The sequence below is a fragment of the Neopsephotus bourkii genome, unplaced genomic scaffold, assembly GCF_033783945.1.
Source record: "Neopsephotus bourkii isolate Nb327-2 ecotype Australia unplaced genomic scaffold, CSIRO-AGI_Nbou_v1 NB_124, whole genome shotgun sequence".
NCBI lineage: Eukaryota > Metazoa > Chordata > Aves > Psittaciformes > Psittacidae > Neopsephotus > Neopsephotus bourkii.
Window position 1 is genome coordinate 164,171 of NW_026900641.1, and position 16,138 is coordinate 180,308.

Below are 16,138 nucleotides of genomic sequence, written 5' to 3' on the forward strand. Positions count from 1 at the left end.
GAAGTGAGGAGCAGTGCTGTGTTCAAAAGGGTCGACTGCTCAGTGCTGACTTGGAGGTACAGTGAAGTCACTGAGTCACAAAGCCCTTGGAAATATTCAGTCAATCATAACCAAATAAGTGAAAGGAAGTGTAGCATGTGTCATAGAATCATAGAATCATAGACTAGTTAGGGTTGGAAAGGACCTTAAGATTATCAAGTTCCAACCCCCCTGCCATGGGCAGGGACACCTCGCTCTAAGCCATATCACATTTCACATCCAACCTGGCCTTGAACACTGCCAGGGATGGAGCATTCACAACTTCCTTGGGCAACCTATTCCAGTGCCTCACCACCCTAACAGGAAAGAATTTCCTCCTTATATCCAATCTAAATTTCCCCTCTTTAGTTTTAACCCATTACCCCTTGTCCTACCACTACAGTCCCTAATGAAGAGTCCATCCCCAGCATCCCTATATGCCCCCTTCAGATACTGGAAGGCTGCTATGAGGTCTCCACACAGCCTTCTCTTCTCCAGGCTGAACAGTCCCAACTTTCTCAGCTTATCTTCATATGGGAGGTGCTCCAGTCCCCTGATCATTCTTCTGGCCCTCCTCTGGACTTGTTCCAACAGATCCATGTCCTTTTTATGTTGAGGACACCAGAACTGCACACAATGCTCCAAGTGAGGTCTCATGAGAGCAGAGTAGAGGGACAGGATCACCTCCTTCGACCTGCTGGTCACACTCCTTCTGATGCAGCCCACGATACAGTTGGCTTTCTGGGCTGCAAGCGCACACTGAAGCCGGCTCATGTTCATTTTCTCATTGACCAACTCCCCCAAGTCCTTCTCCTCAGGGCTGCTCTGCATCTCGTCTCTGCCAGCCTGTAGCTGTGCCTGGGATTGCCCTGACCCAAGTGTAGGACCTTGCACTTGGCATGGTTAAACTTCATGAGGTTGGCATCAGCCCACCTCACAAGCGTGTCAAGGTCCCTCTGGATGGCATTCCTTCCCTCCAGCGTATCAACTGAACCACACAGCTTGGTGTCATTGGCAAACTTGCTGAGGGTCATACTTGAAAGTTTCAAAAGCTCATGTCCAGTATAGATATGACAAACTCTTGCTCCTCTGATTCTTGTTGCCAGGACTCTGCTAGCTGCAGCCCTTGCTTATTTCCTGGAAGGGTCACAACATACCAGTGAAAGAGGGGCAGGGGGATGCTGCATAAAATCATTACTTGGTATCATTACTAACATTTGAACTTTCCTGTGTCTGGAAAGCTTGCCATGGTGAGGACACTGTGCATGGAACACAATTTGAGCAGTGTTAAAACTAGGATGATCTTGAGAAGGCACATACACTTTTGCCTGTGTTTTATGCAGGATGACCAGATTAGCTCAGGGAGGTTTTTGTGTTGGGGAAAGCCCTGTGGAACATGACTAGAGAGAGACTCCTTGGAGCATGAACTAGAAAATAAGAAAGGGAGATCTCTAGAGTTACTGCAGTACCAAACTCGGTTGAGACTGCTAATTGGGGGTCACATCTGTAGGCACCCAGAAATCATACTGCCTTCTGAATTCTTCAATGAGAAGAGGTGTTGATAAACCGGTGAAATTAAGAAGGTGGAATAACCTCAGTGGCTCTTTGTGGCTTATACTGGCTGTGATAAGGAAAGGGGTACAAAGCAAAGTGCCTTTGAGAGCACCTTCTAGGACTGGAGCGTGTCCAAGGAGCTGGCAGACACTGGAGCAGGAGTAGGCCCTGCAGTCACTCAGTTCTGTTTCCTGTCAAGCTCCCTTCTCTTGCAGTTGTGAATGACCAGTGTCCAGGATATGGAGATCAGGGAGATCCTGTGAGTTGAATGGGCCTCAGGTGGGGAGTGTGTAAAGAAAACAAGTGCAATTCACCAAGGCAGGAGCCAGAAGGGAAACTGCAACTTGGTGAACTTCAGTATGGTCTTCCAGCTGCAGAGGGCACAGGAATCAGGTGATACTAGGAACTGCATTACGAATCCATGAGAACTTCATGGTTTACAGCCCCAGCAGGTGATGGAATTAACTCAGGTTATAAACTGGATCACCTGTATTCCTTGCTGCCCTCCTTATGTAGAGGTCCTGCTGCTTTGTGTCAGGACAGGATGCAGAGGTAACAGGGTCACAGCAGTAGTTCACTGCAGCCAGTTTTCTTTGTGATCTCAGTGCAAAAAGAACTTGAAATATGAGTACGTTCCCAGGTCCGCGCATGCGCAGTAGGTTCCTGGGGCAGCGCATGCGCAGTAACGCGATTCGAACACCTTACTGCGCAGTAGTAAGATCCTGGGGCTGCGCATGCTTCATTAGGGACTGTAGTGACAGCACACGGGGTAACGGGTTAAAAGTTAACAGGGAAGTTTAGATTGGATATAAGGAGGAAATTCTTTCCTGTTAGGGTGGTGAGGCACTGGAATGGGTTGCCCAGGGAGGCTGTGACTGCTCCATCCTTGGCAGTGTTCAAGGCCAGGTTGGACTAGGCCTCGGGTGATAAGGTTTAGTGTGACATGTCCCTGCCCATGGCAGGGGGGTTGGAACTGGATGATCTTAAGGTCCTTTCCAACCCTAACTATTCTATGATTCTATTCTATCTCCCTTTATTCAAATAAGCCTCTACACTTCACTCTGCCTCATGAGGTGTTACCAAAAGCAGGTTTTCCCAACAAAGCTGAATAAAAAGTCATTAAAAGTAAATAGAATTGTACAAAAAATTGAGTAAAAGTAAGCAAAAGTAAACATGCCTCAATAAAAAGGGTACAAATGCAAACAGAAGTGATTAAAAACTGGAAAACAAAAAACCAAAATCTGAAAAACGTGACTAAAAAGCGAATATAAAGTGAACAAATAGAGAACAAAATTTAAAGTAGCTGAAAGTCAGTATTAAGTGAATACAACTCAATTAAAAAAATGATTAAATGAATAGAAGTGAACAGAAGTGAACAAAAGTGTCAAAACCTCCACTAAAACTCAAATTCATACAGTCGTATATAAACATGAAGTAAGTCAAATTTAATTAAATGCACTGATGAACTCTAAGTCCCCTAGTTCCTTCCCCCCCTCGCCGCTCCGGCCACCGCCGCTGGCACTGCCCACTGCCCTTGCCGCTCCTCCGGCGGCCGCCGCTCTTTTACTACCTCGCCACTGCCGCCGCAAGAGCCCCTTCCGGCGCTGGCACCGGCCCTCCCCCGCCGCTCCTGCCCCCTCCTTCCGAAACGACCCCGCGCCGCTCCAGCCGCCCCTGTTGCCGAAGCCGCCGCTATCTTCACCCCAGTCACCGCCGACGAAAAAACGGCTGCCACCCCAACCCCCCCCCCCCTTTATAGCCTCGCCCTCTCCCGCCTACCAGCCAATCACGGCGCCGCTCGCCTCACGGAGAGGGCGGGATATGGAGACGGAATGTCAGCGTCGTCCAATCCCTGGCCGCCTCTTAGATACAGCGAGCGGCTGAAGGGACCCTTTCCTGCCTAGAGACCGGCGGCCAATCAACGGTGTTCGTCGGTGTGACGGACCGATGGCTGCAGTCAGGGATGAAGGAGAAGAGGGCAGCGGCGGAGGGACCAGAACTGGTGCGCGAACACAGTGCTGAGACCAAATGCCTCCCATTACACCCCGGTTAACCCCCGTTACCTCCCATTACACCCTATTAGCCCCCATTCCCCCACCATAGCCCCCACTGCCCTGTATTAAAACTATAGAATCACGTAAGAGTTAGGGCTCAAAAGGACCTTAGGATCATGAGCTTCCAAGCCCCCTGCCATGGGAAGGGCCAGAATTTTCACTGCACTGCTCGGCATGGAACAGCACAGCTTGGCATGGTATAAATGGCAAAGAATGGATTAGAAATAGCCAAAAAAGGATTAAAAAAGGTAAGAAACTGGCAAAAGTAAGATAAAAATGATCATCAATAGCTTAGAAATAGTAAATGATGCTTAAAATATGGTACAAAGGGGCAAGAATGGACAAGAAACAGCCAAAAAAAGCTTAAACCTGGTGAGAAATGGGCAAAAATAGGATAGAAATGGCCATAATTTTTTTAATAGAATAGAAATGGCCATAATTTTTTTAGAAATAGCCAAAAAAGACTTAAAATGGGTTACAAATGGCCAGCAATGGGTTAGGAATGGGCAAAAATGGCTCAAACCAAGTAAGAAAAGGGTAAAAAAAGGTAAGAAATAGCAAGAAATTGGAAAGAACTGGACAAAAAAGGTTTGGGAATGGCCACAATGGCTTATAAAGAGTTAGAACTGGGCAAAATACGGCTAGAAATAGCTGAAACCAGTTCAGAAAAAGCTAAGAAAAGGTTCAAACAGGCTAGAAATGCCCATAAACAGTCCAAAAATAGCCAAAAATGGTATAAAATTAGTAACAAATTGGCAAAAAAAAAAGATAAAAATGACCGTGATCTGTATAGAAAAAGCAAAAGGAGTTAAAAGGAGTTAGAAATAGATAAAAATGTTTCAAACAAAGTGAGGAAAGGGCAAAACCAGGTTAGAAATGGCAGGAAATTGGAAACAGCAGGACAAAAACGGTTTGGAAACAGCCAAAATGGCTTCAGAAGAGTTAGAACTGGGCCAAAAAAGGGTTAGAAATAGGCCAAACTAGCTTAGAAATAGCTAAGAAAAGCTTAGAACAGTCTAGAAAAGGCCATAAATAGTTCAAAAATAGCCAAACTAGCTTAAAACTGGTAAGAAATGGGCAAAAATAAGATAGAAAAGAACATAAATTGTTTAAAAATAGCCAAAAAAGACTGAAAATGGGTTAGCAATGGGAAAAATGGGGTTAGAAACAGCCAAAATAATCTTAAAACTGGTAAGAAATGGGCAAAAGTAAAATAGGAATGACTAGCAATTGTTTAGAAATAGCCAAAAAAGAATTGAAATGGGAAAGAAAGGGCCAAAAATGGTTTAAACCAAGTCAGGAAAGGGCGAAACCAGGTCAGAAATGGCAAGAAATTGGTAAGAACCGGACAAAAACGGTTTGGAAATGGCCAAAATGGCTTATGAAGTGTTAGAACTGGACAAAAAAGGGTTAGAAATACCATAAGCCAGATTAGAAATAGCTAAGAGAAGATTCAAACAGGCAAGAAATGGCCATGAATTGTTCAGAAATAGCCAAAATCGGCTTAAAACTGGTGAGAAATGAGCAAAAATAAGACAGAAATGACTGTAAATTGTATAGAAATAGCACAAAGGAGATAAAAGGGGTTAGAAATGGATAAAAGTGGTTCAAACCAAGTCAGGAAAGGGCAAAAGTGGGTTAGAAATGGCAAGAAATCGGTAAGCACTGGACAAAAAATGGTTTGGGAATGGCCAAAATGGCTTAAAAAGAGTTAGAACTGGGCAAAAAAAGGTTAGAAATAGCTCAAGCCAGTTTAGAAATAGCTAAGGAAAGCTTAAAACAGGCTAGAAATGGCCATAAATTGTTCAGAAATAGCCAAAAAAAACTTCAAAAGGGTAAGAAATGGGCAAAAATAAGAAAGAAGTGGCCATCAATTGTTTAGAAATAGCCAAAAAAGACCTAAAATGGGTTACCAATGGGCAGAAATGGGTTAGAAATAGCCAAAAAAGGCTCAGAACTAGTAAGAAAAGGGCAAATATGAAATAGAAATGGCCACGAATTGTTTACAAATAGCCAAAAAAAAAACCAAACCCTTAAAATGGGTTTAGAAATGGGCACAAAAGGGTTAGAAAGGGCCATAAATGACTGACTCCTGCTCTGTAAAACACTGGGTCCTAAACTAGAAAGTTGAGGGGAAATGGTTGTTCCCAGCGTTGGGAAAGCTCCTGGCCATCCCTTAATGCACAGCATGAAGCTGTATCTTGGGTGCCTGCAGGGAACCTCTCAAGGCTGCCGTTGTCGGTGCTCTGGGAAGGCTGCCTCTTGCTCTGTGCACTGACCTTGAGGAGGTTGGGGAGCGGCCTTGAGGATCTGCCTGTACCTAAAGGACATCTTTCCACAGCCTGTCTGTGCCGTGTCCCAGCAAGTGGATGTCCTCAGTGATCAGGGTGGGCTCACCTTTGGAGTTAAGCCTACCTAGAGTGCTGCTTACTGATCTGAGCTCTCCTCCTGGCTTAAGGAACATGTGAGAATTGTCTGTAGTATCAGTCACAGTTGCAGTACCCTTTCCTCCTCCTCGCTGCCTGCCTGCCCTCCACTGAAAGCAGTCTCTCCCTGCTCTCCTAGAGGCATGGTTCTGTGCTCCCTGCTGCTAGGTAGTCACGGTCTTGGTGACCAGCTCAGCATCTCTGTGCTGGGGAAGGGGGGCACAAGCAGCTGTACCTGCAGGGGGGGATTCTGTGGGTGTTTTGGCTCTTGGGTGCATTGCTGGCTGTCTGGAGGTGTTGAATCCCTGGGTGAAGCCAACTCCGGTTGGAGGCACCTGCATGCAAAGCACAGCCCAGAGCGCTAAGAGCACATGGTGTCCATGCAGATAGAAGCACCGGCTGTGTGAGGGGGCTACCAATGAGCCAGGTATCTCCAGAGCTTCTCCTACCCCTAGGCAGCCCCCCTGGGTCAAGGCCCCACTGTGGCAGTGCTGGGAAGGGGCTGTCCCGTGCTTGCCATGGCCGAGGCATCTCCTGGGGCTGAGGCTCACTGGTAACTCTTGACTCTTGCTTCCTGCCAGATAAGCTGAAATCCACCAAAGAGGAGCATCTCTGCACGCAAAGAATGCTGGACCAGACCCTGCTAGACCTGAACGAGATGTAATGGATCCCCACCACTGCCTCTGCCACGCCATGCCCGCGCTGGCCCAGCCGCTGCTGGCCTCTAACCCTTGGGACCAGAGTTTGCTTCCTGTTGCTAACTTGACCGAACGCAGCTCTTCTCCCTTGCCTCGGGGTTAAAGGCCATCATCAGGTTGGGCAGAGCCTCAAACAACATTATTAAGGGAAACGAGCAATGCAATAATGTTTGGGAGCATGTTTTGAGATGTACCCGTTTTGTAAGTACCTTTTCTTTTTTGTAGTAACCAGTGTGAACATTCCAAGTAACCAGTGAGGCTGCTGAGCTGCACTCAAAGCTCTTGGCTTTACAATTGGGTATTAACCTTCTGTTAACCAGCTCTGGGTCATCCTGCCTTGGCTGGGGAGGGAGTGGGGGGCGGCTCGTGGTTCTGACTGTGGGCCACCTGATGGGAGCAGCTGGGATAGTGATGTGAGCCCATTGGGAAAAATCCCTTTCCAGGAGCCTGTTTGCCAAAAGAGCAGTTCAGTTTCTCAGCTTTAAGGTAACTTGTGGAGAAGCAACCTGGGTAGAAGGAGACTTCTAAAACCAGGCAGTTCCCTGCCCAGTTGAACCTTCACAGGGGTTGTTTCTCTTCTCTTCCCCCTCACTGTTAGCCACTTCTTTTCCCCTTGAAGAAGCCACGGCCCCTCTAACCCATTGCTACACAGGAGCTGAATTTGCCTTCACTGAGTGCTGACCCACCAAGCTTTAGCACTCAGTGCTGGCTTACACTCAACAGCTTAAGTACAACAGCCTTGTTCGCTTGGGGAAACTGTTTTTGCCTACCCCAAGGGAAGGGATCGAGGCCTTCTCCCCTGGCCAGGAGTGCTCTTAGTGTCTTAATAAGGTACAAGCCACCTTGCTGTGCATTGCTGATGTGTCGCTGTGAGGTGTGAGTGTGGAGACGTGTCAGGCTCACAGTGTGTAGCTTCTTGTGTGAGCATGCTGCCTGGTTGTAGCCGGTTTAGGGGCCAAGCCGGAGCAAAGAACCTTATCAAGTGTTTTGATACTAAATGGAACAATTGTCTTACTGTCTTTTGAAATAAACCCCCTCCCTCCACACTGCTGCCGAGCTTCCCTCTGTGCAGGGACCAGAGTGGCTTGAAGGTGATGCCCTCAAGCTCATATGCTCCTCCATTGCCTTTAGGGGTGAGAACTCCCCTTTAGGGTCAAGTTTATGTTGCTCCTGTTGTCTCTGGTGAGCAAGGGAGTGGTGAGGTGAGAAAGGGGGAAACGGGGGCTAAGGGAGGGGGATGGAGGGGCTTGGAACTGGATGAGCTTTAAGGTCCCCTTTCCAGCCCCTTTCCCCCCTCTCTCTCCTGGACCGCACTTGCTGCACACGGGGGGGGGTCTCACACTTTATTGCCTCATGCCCTCAGCCCGTGTACCCCAGACCCTCGTCGCTGCTGTCGGCATCAGGGCTGGGCTCCGGGGGGGCGCAGGCCAGGCAGACACGTCCTGCCTCGCGCCAGCACTGCCGGCAGTACGGGGCTGCACAGGCAGGTGCGGGGCAGGCGGGCTCTGGGGGCCCCACACGCACCCCACACACCGTGCAGCTCCGGCGCATCCAGTGGCTCAGGCAGGGCCAGCGGCGGCAGCACCAACGCAGTATCGCTGTGCCCTAGGGATGAAGATGTGTGGGGCTGAGCTGCAGGCCCCATGGCAGAGCAGAACCCTAGGGTTGGGGGGAACAGTGAAGCCCCACTCACCAGTCCTGGGGGCTGCTGTGCCCGCTGGATAATGCGCTTCCGCTGCCGCTGGATGAAGTCCAGGCGCTGCTGCAGCAGCTTGTTGTAGAGATAGAGCACGCGGCTCTTCTCCCGCTGCCAACACCATGAGCCCACCCCAAGGTTATGGTCCAGGTTATGGGCTCACCCCAAAATCTGCCCACCCCCCCCGAGGGGCTGCTATTCACCTTGGGGAAGTAGAAGGCGGCGATGACACGGCGCAGGCGGTATGTGTAGACCTGGGCCAGGCAGAGCAGCGCCAGCCCGGCCAGGGGCAGGCAGCTGCTCAGGTACTGGTGCTGGCTCATGCGGCGCGGCTGCGGCAGGCACACTGGGGACATGAGGTGGCGCTGAGCCCCTGCTCAGGCTGTGGAGCTGTGATGGGCATGGGGTGTCCAGCCCCTGGGGGGGGGCTCACCCAAGTTGGACGTCTCCAGCAGGGTGTCAGAGGAGGTGTTGAGGGCGCCGATGGTACTCCGCAGGAGCCGCGCCATCAGGGACGTGCCCGTAACGTGGATGGACAAGTGATGGCTGCCTGTGGGAGCATGTGAAGCTGTGAAGGGGCACACACAAGCATCCCCCCCCTCTGTGCATTGCTGTGGGCTTGGGGACTCACTGTGGAAGGAGTACTGCACAAAGGAGTGCTGCTGGATGGTGCTGAGCATGCTGACCAGCACGTGGTCCATGGCGCAGGCCAGCAGGAGGAAGAGCAGGGTAGGGATGCACTCCAGCAGCTCCAGCACCTGTGGGGAGCAGCATCTGCTGCAGCCTGTCCTGCAGCCTCCTCCAGCTGACCCACCTCCCGTCGTGTCACCCACCCGGCCCCCTCACCATGTTCTGCATCTCCAGCGGTTGCACCATGGGCCGGCACGGGAAGATGAAGGCCGAGGCCTCTGCACGGAGCAGCGGCAGCAGCGTCCGCTTGCCCTGGGAAAGGGGCAGGGGCAGCTCAGCACAGCCCCTGCAGCCCCCGGCCCTGGTGCAAGGCCACCTGCACCCCCTCACCTCCTTCCTGCGGCGTGCATCGATCTGACGGAAGTAGGTGGTGATGTAGAGGTTGTCGTAAGAGATGTCCTGACAATACCGCTTGGTGTAGGAGAAAGCCCTGGCAAGAGAAGGGGGGGTCCAGGGACTGGCTCTCCAGGATTCCTCCTTTGTCTTCATGCCTTTCCCCTCACCCCAGACCTGCTACCAAAAGAAGACCCTGTCTCTCTGTGCCCGAACCCCGCACGCCCTCCCATGCCAGGGCTCACGTGATGAAGACGAGGATGAAGGAGAAGGAAAGAACCAGGCGGAAGATGGAGAAAGTCTGGCCCAGGCGGGCACTGTGCTCCTGGAAGTGTGAGGTCAGTTCCTCCATCAGCTGCTCTGCAGACACGTTGGTGGTGACCGACAGCATCTCGCGGTGCTCCTCCTGCAGCACAGGGGCTGTGGGTCTGGCTGGGTCCCGTCCAAGCCTTGTGCCACACAGACGGTACATGGCACCCACCTGGAAGACCACGCTGGCGCTGAACTCCTGGCTGAGGTTGCTGACCGAGTTGTTCACCATGTCGTATGTTTGCCCAAAGTTGCCCTCCACGGGGATCTTGTCCCTGCACCAGCTATTCATAACTGTGGGACACAGTGAGGATGATGCTGGCATTGCCTCAACTCAGGGTGACCAGGGCAGGGGTCCCCCACGCTACCCACCCTTCACAATGTGGCAGAGGAACTTGAACTCCATGGGCAGGGCAGAGGAAGTGAAGGCAGAGGAAGTGGTTGACGAGGGGCACGAATATCTGCTCCATGCAAGCATCGTACTTGGTGTCAAACCAGTCCCGGCAGCGCTGCATGCCCAGCTCGACCACATCTGATGGACAGGAGCCTGAGCTGATACAGCCCCAACACCACCATCCCGGACACCACGTGTGGTGCCTGGTGAGGCTGGTGCCGGGGGGTGCAGCTCCCTTCCCTCCTCACCATTGCAGCGCATCTTGGTCTTGGTCTCATAGAGCTGCTGGGTGCTGGGTGCCAGCTGGGTCTTGCCGTGCTGGGGCTGCTGCAGGTCGTACCCAGCCTCGCTGGCCACCTCCTCATTGAGCCCCACAAAGGCACGTGAAATGTTCTGCACCTCAGAGTTCAGCATCTGCCCGCTCAGCTGCCACAGTGGGCACACACAGAGGCTTGACCCTGCTCCGTGCAGCCCCCCTCCCTCCTTCCCACCCCAACACCCTGCCTCACCGCCATGTCCTCCATCACCTTGCGCAGGGGCGCCGTGGACATGCGCCACAGCATGCGGCTGTGGTTGACCTGCAGCTCTGCCACGCAGCCCAGCGAGCGCATCACCTCCTCCAGGTTGTGCCAGATGTTGGCCACGGGCCCTGGTGCCAGCAAGTGGGGGTCAGGACCCTTGGGACCCTAAGGGTGGGACAGGGATGCAGGGGGCAACCTACCGTTGTAGATGGCAGCGAGGACAAGGGAAAGGACGTAGACCCGACCCTCCTTGCCGAAGAATTTGGGGACCACGAGCAGGCTGGCGCAGCGGAAATGGGGGGACGTGGCCCAGCCCAAGGCAGTCACTCCTGTGGGAGGATGGAGCTGTAGCCATGGTCCCATCGAGACCCCCCCAGTGCTCCCAATGGCGCCCATCAGCCCAAAAAGTTCCTCCTGGCCCCCTCCTCACCTGCCAGCCCATAGGAGAGCTGCACCTTATGCGTCTCTGTGATGTTCATGGGGATGACAAAGACCTGGCAGAGCCCTGCAACAGCAGCAGATGCACCCTGAGCCCCTGGTACCCCCAGCTTCTCGCCACACCTGGCACCGGGAGCACTCACCAAGGCCAAGGAGGATCCCGATGCTGGCAGCCAGGAAGAACTTGCTGCAGCGGTGCTGGTCCGGCTGGCTCCAGAGGACCCGGCTGCACGGGGCCCGGCAGCAGCGAGACCACCGCTCGCTGCAGGGCTGGGTGGGGGAGAGAGGCGCTGCAGCCGGGCCTCCTCCCAGTGCCCACGGGCAGCCCTGGCCGGGAGAGGAGGGGAAGGGATCTCCCTCGTGTTGGGTGGCTTCTGCCTCCTGCGCGCCTCAGACCCGGCCCAGCGCTCTCGCCCAGGGGCCTCCGATGGCTCCATGGCCCCTGTCCTGAGGGCAGCAGGATGCTGCCCTGGTGCAGACAACAGGGATGCTGCCCTGGTACCAGCAACAGGGGGATGCTGCCCTGGTGCAGACAACAGGGATGCTGCCCTGGTACCAGCAACAGGGGGATGCTGCCCTGGTGCAGACAACAGGGATGCTGCCCTGGTACCAGCAACAGAAGGATCCTCCCCTGGTACCAGCAACAGAGGGATACTGCCCTGGCAACAACAACAGAGGGATGCTGCCCTGGTAGTGATGACAATGGGATGCTGCCCTGGCAACAACAGCAGGATGCTTCCCTAGAACTGACAACGGCAGGATGCTCTTCTAGAACCGACAGCCGTGGAATGCTCGACTGGCACCGACAACATTGAGGTGCTCCCCTGGAACCAGCTCACTGAGCTGCTCCTTCAGTCTGCTGTATCCCTGTGCCTAGAGCCTGGGAGAGCACCGAGAGTCCGGGGGAGCGCAGCCCAGCATGGGGCTGGTCTCGTGGGCGGGGCGGAGGGGCCAGGACCAGAGCCCAGAGTCCCAAGACTGGGACTAGGTCCAGCAGCACCTAGGCTCTGTCAGGGGTTTAGGAAGCAAAGGGGTCTAGCGTGAATCTCGTGAACAAGTGGGTGTCCCTTATTTCTTTGTATTTTCAGTCCCTGTACACATAATTTCAATTCAATTCTGGATAAATCGCCTAAACCCAATCCTGTGTAAACACTCCCCTGGAGGATTTTGAGTCCTTGGGGGATTATGGGGCTTGGGGGGCTCCAGGGGGGTCTGCCCATGTTTCCCCCCAGGCGCAACGTGGGGCCCGATGCGGGTGGCTGCAGATGATGGCTCGGCAGTGGATGGGCTGAACCTGGGGGCCCTGGCGGTGGTCCTCATTTTTGAAAATGTATTTCTCTGTGTCTACAAAGTCCACTAATCCTGGAAACTTTTTTTTGACTATCCACATGTTGAATCATAGACTGTAAGTTTGAAGAAAAAAATCATGATCATGACGAAGAAGGATTGATGTAGGAAACAATTCTGTCAGAGGTACTAAACAAAGATAGGAGACAGTGTTACATCTGGAAACCACGTGTGTCAGACACGGATGCTCATTCCAAGACTGGCCTTTGGCTTAGGTTTCTCTGTTTAGTTCTGTTCATTCTTGAGGTGTAACAGGCATAAGCTTCATTGTTAACCTGAAATGCAGATAAGATTACCAGGATTTATATAATCTTTGTGCAAATTCAACTACCAAATGAGATGGTTGCTCGGTTCCTAGAAAATGTTCAATTACCAAAGTACTTCCATGCAGAGATATCGTAGTTCTGCATGTTAGTGGAGACCTATGACAGATGGTTTCAGGTTGATCATCAGCTATCACCCAGTTTTTCTGATCTGAAGTCACAAGGTAATTTTTTTCAGGCAGATATTAATCTGGGTTATATCTTTCAAGTAGCAGCCAAAATTAAACAACCTATCTTATCTTGGAAAGTGAATTTAAGGAATCATTTGAAAGACCCTGCAAGGTTAAATGAAGAGAAAATGCCAAGTACACCCATATGAAGACTCAACCTTTCTTGCTGAATTTGTCTAAATATTCTTCTATCTCCAGTTGTTTTTAAGATGTGAAGACCTGCATTTGACTGGTGTTGCAATGTCATCTATGTAAAGCTTTACTCATACAGTGTCCATTTCATGTATGCTTGGCTCAGTCAAGGCTTAGAAACAAAGAATAAATTTTTAAAATTAACACGAACAAATTCCAAGAATGAGAAGATGTCTCTCAGGAGTTTCAAAGGAACACGAAACGAGTAATGTTAACAGGGCAGGGAAGGGAAGGTATCAAGTAAGTGAACACTGAATGCAAATGGAAAACCCTGAACCAGACATGTCTGATGGAGATTTAGCCTGGAGAAGAGAAGGCTACGTGGGACCTCACAGCAACCTTCCAGTATCTGAAGGGGAGCTATAGGGATGCTGGGGATGGATTATTCATTAGGGACTGTAGTGACAGCACACGGGGTAATGGGTTAAAACTTAAACAGGGGAAGTTTAGATTGGATATAAGGAGGAAATTCTTTCCTGTTAGGGTGGTGAGGCACTGGAATGGATTGCCCAGGGAGGCTGCGACTGCTCCATCCTTGGCAGTGTTCAAGGCCAGGTTGGACTAGGCCTTGGGTGATAAGGTTTAGTGTGACATGTCCCTGCCCATGGCAGGGGGGTTGGAACTGGATGATCTGAAGGTCCTTTCCAACCCTAACTATTCTATGATTCTATTCTATCTCCCTTTATTCAAATAAACCTTTACACTTCACTCTGCCTCACGAGGTGTTACCAAAAGCAGGTTTTCCCAACAAAGCTGAATAAAAAGTCATTAAAAGTAAACAGAACTGTACAAAAAATTGAGTAAAAGTAAGCAAAAGTAAACATGCCTCAATAAAAAGGGTATAAATGCAAACAGAAGTGATTAAAAACCGGAAAACAAAAAACCCAAACCTGAAAAATGTGACTAAAAAGTGAATATAAAGTGAACAAATAGAGAACAAAATTTAAAGTGGCTGAAAGTCAGTATTAAGTGAATACAACTCAATTAAAAAAATGATTAAATGAATAGAAGTGAACAGAAGTGAACAAAAGTGTCAAAACCTCCACTAAAACTCAAATTTATACAGTCGTATATAAACATGAAGTCAGTCAAATTTAATTAAATGCACTGATGAACTCTAAGTCCCCTAGTTCCTTCCCCCCCCACCCCCCGCCGCTCCGGCCACCGCCGCTGGCACTGCCCACTGCCCTTGCCGCTCCTCCTACTGCAGCTCCGGCGGCCGCCGCTCTTTTACTACCTCACCGCTGCCGCCGCAAGAGCCCCTTCCGGCGCTGCCACCGGCCCTCCCCCGCCGCTCCTGCCGCCTCCTTCCGAGATGACCCCGCGCCGCTCCAGCCGCCCCTGTTGCCGAAGCAGCCGCTGCCGAGACCGCCGCTATCTTCACCCCAGTCACCGCGGACGAAAAAACGGCTGCCACCGCCACAACACCACCCCCCCCCCCCCCCCCCACCGCCCTCGCCCTTTCCTGCCTACCAGCCAATCACGGCGCCGCTCGCCTCACGGAGAGGGCGGGACATGGAGACGGAATGTCAGCGACGTCCAGTCCCTGGCCGCCTCTTAGATAACAGCGAGCGCCTGAGGGGACCCTTTCCTGCCTAGAGACCGGCGGCCAATCAATGGTGTTCGTCGGTGCGAGGGACCGATGGCTGCAGTCAGGGATGAAGGAGAAGAGGGCAGCGGCGGAGGGTCCAGAACTGGTGCGCGAACACCGTGCTGCGGCCACATGCCTCCCATTACACCCCGATTAACCCCCGTTACCTCCCATTACACCCTACTAGCCCCCATTCCCCCACCATAGCCCCCACAGCCCTGTATTAAAACTATAGAATCACATAAGAGTTAGGGTTCGAAAGGACCTTAGGATCATGAGCTTCCAAGCCCCCTGACATGGGAAGGGCCAGAATTTTCACTGCACTGCTCGGCACGGAACAGCACAGCTCGGCATGGTATAAATGGGGTACAAATGGCAAAGAATGAATTAGAAATAACCAAAAAAGGCTTAGAAAAGGTAAGAAATTGGCAAAAGTAAGATAAAAATGATCATCAATAGCTTAGAAATAGTAAACGATGCTTAAAATACGGTACAAAGGGGCAAGAATGGACAAGAAAGAGCCAAAAAAGGCTTAAACCTGGTGAGAAATGGGCAAAAGTAGGATAGAAATAGCCATAATTTTTTTAGAAATAGCCAAAAAAGACTTAAAATGGGTTACAAATGGCCAGCAATGGGTTAGGAATGGGCAAAAATGGCTCAAACCAAGTCAGGAAAGGGCAAAACCAGGTCAGAAATGGCAAGAAATTGGTAAGAAAAGGAGAAAAATGGTTTGGGAATGGCCAAAATGGCTTATAAAGAGTTAGAACTGGGCAATTAGGGCTAGACAAAGAGCCCAAACCAGTTCAGAAAAAGCTAAGAAAAGGTTCAAACAGGCTAGAAATGCCCATAAAGAGTCAAAAAATAGCCAAAAATGGTATAAAACTAGTAACAAATCGGCAAAAAAAAGATAAAAATGACCGTGATCTGTATAGAAAAAGCAAAAGGAGTTAAAAGGAGTTAGAAATAGATAAAAATGTTTCAAACTAAGTGAGGAAAGGGCAAAACCAGGTTAGAAATGGCAGGAAATTGGAAAGAACAGGACAAAAACGGTTTGGAAATAGGCAAAATGGCTTAAGAAGAGTTAGAACTGGGCCAAAAAGGGGTTAGAAATAGGCCAAACTAGCTTAGAAATAGCTAAGAAAAGCTTAGAACAGGCTAGAAAAGGCCATAAATAGTTCAGAAATAGCCAAAATAGCTTAAAACTGGTAAGAAATGGACAAAAATAAGATAGAAAAGGCCATCAATTGTTTAGAAATAGCCAAAAAAGACTAAAAATGGGTTAGCAATGGGAAAAATGGGTTAGAAACAGCCAAAGTAATCTTAAAACTGGTCAGAAATGGACAAAAGTAAGATAGGAATGACTAGCAATTGTTTAGAAATAGCC

The 16,138-nt window shown here is 50.7% G+C and overlaps 1 protein-coding gene and 1 long non-coding RNA gene across 2 annotated transcripts; one reads left to right on the top strand and one right to left on the bottom strand.

Moving 5' to 3' along the window:
• The first annotated feature begins 5,990 nt into the window (after positions 1-5,990).
• LOC133219332 (uncharacterized) lies at positions 5,991-7,794 on the top strand. Its single transcript, XR_009727404.1, has 2 exons — positions 5,991-6,090; positions 6,634-7,794. It is a non-coding gene; the product is annotated as an uncharacterized LOC133219332 (long non-coding RNA).
• Positions 7,795-8,077: 283 nt separating this feature from the next.
• Positions 8,078-11,568, bottom strand: LOC133219205 (E3 ubiquitin-protein ligase DCST1-like). Its single transcript, XM_061366375.1, is given in 14 exon segments — positions 8,078-8,557; positions 8,650-8,792; positions 8,880-8,996; positions 9,078-9,204; positions 9,293-9,388; positions 9,467-9,566; positions 9,715-9,875; positions 9,951-10,072; positions 10,151-10,190; positions 10,192-10,310; positions 10,421-10,598; positions 10,682-10,821; positions 10,894-11,022; positions 11,124-11,568. Coding segments are annotated over 14 exon segments (2,373 nt in total). The 3' UTR covers positions 8,078-8,101.
• Positions 11,569-16,138: the final 4,570 nt, after the last annotated feature.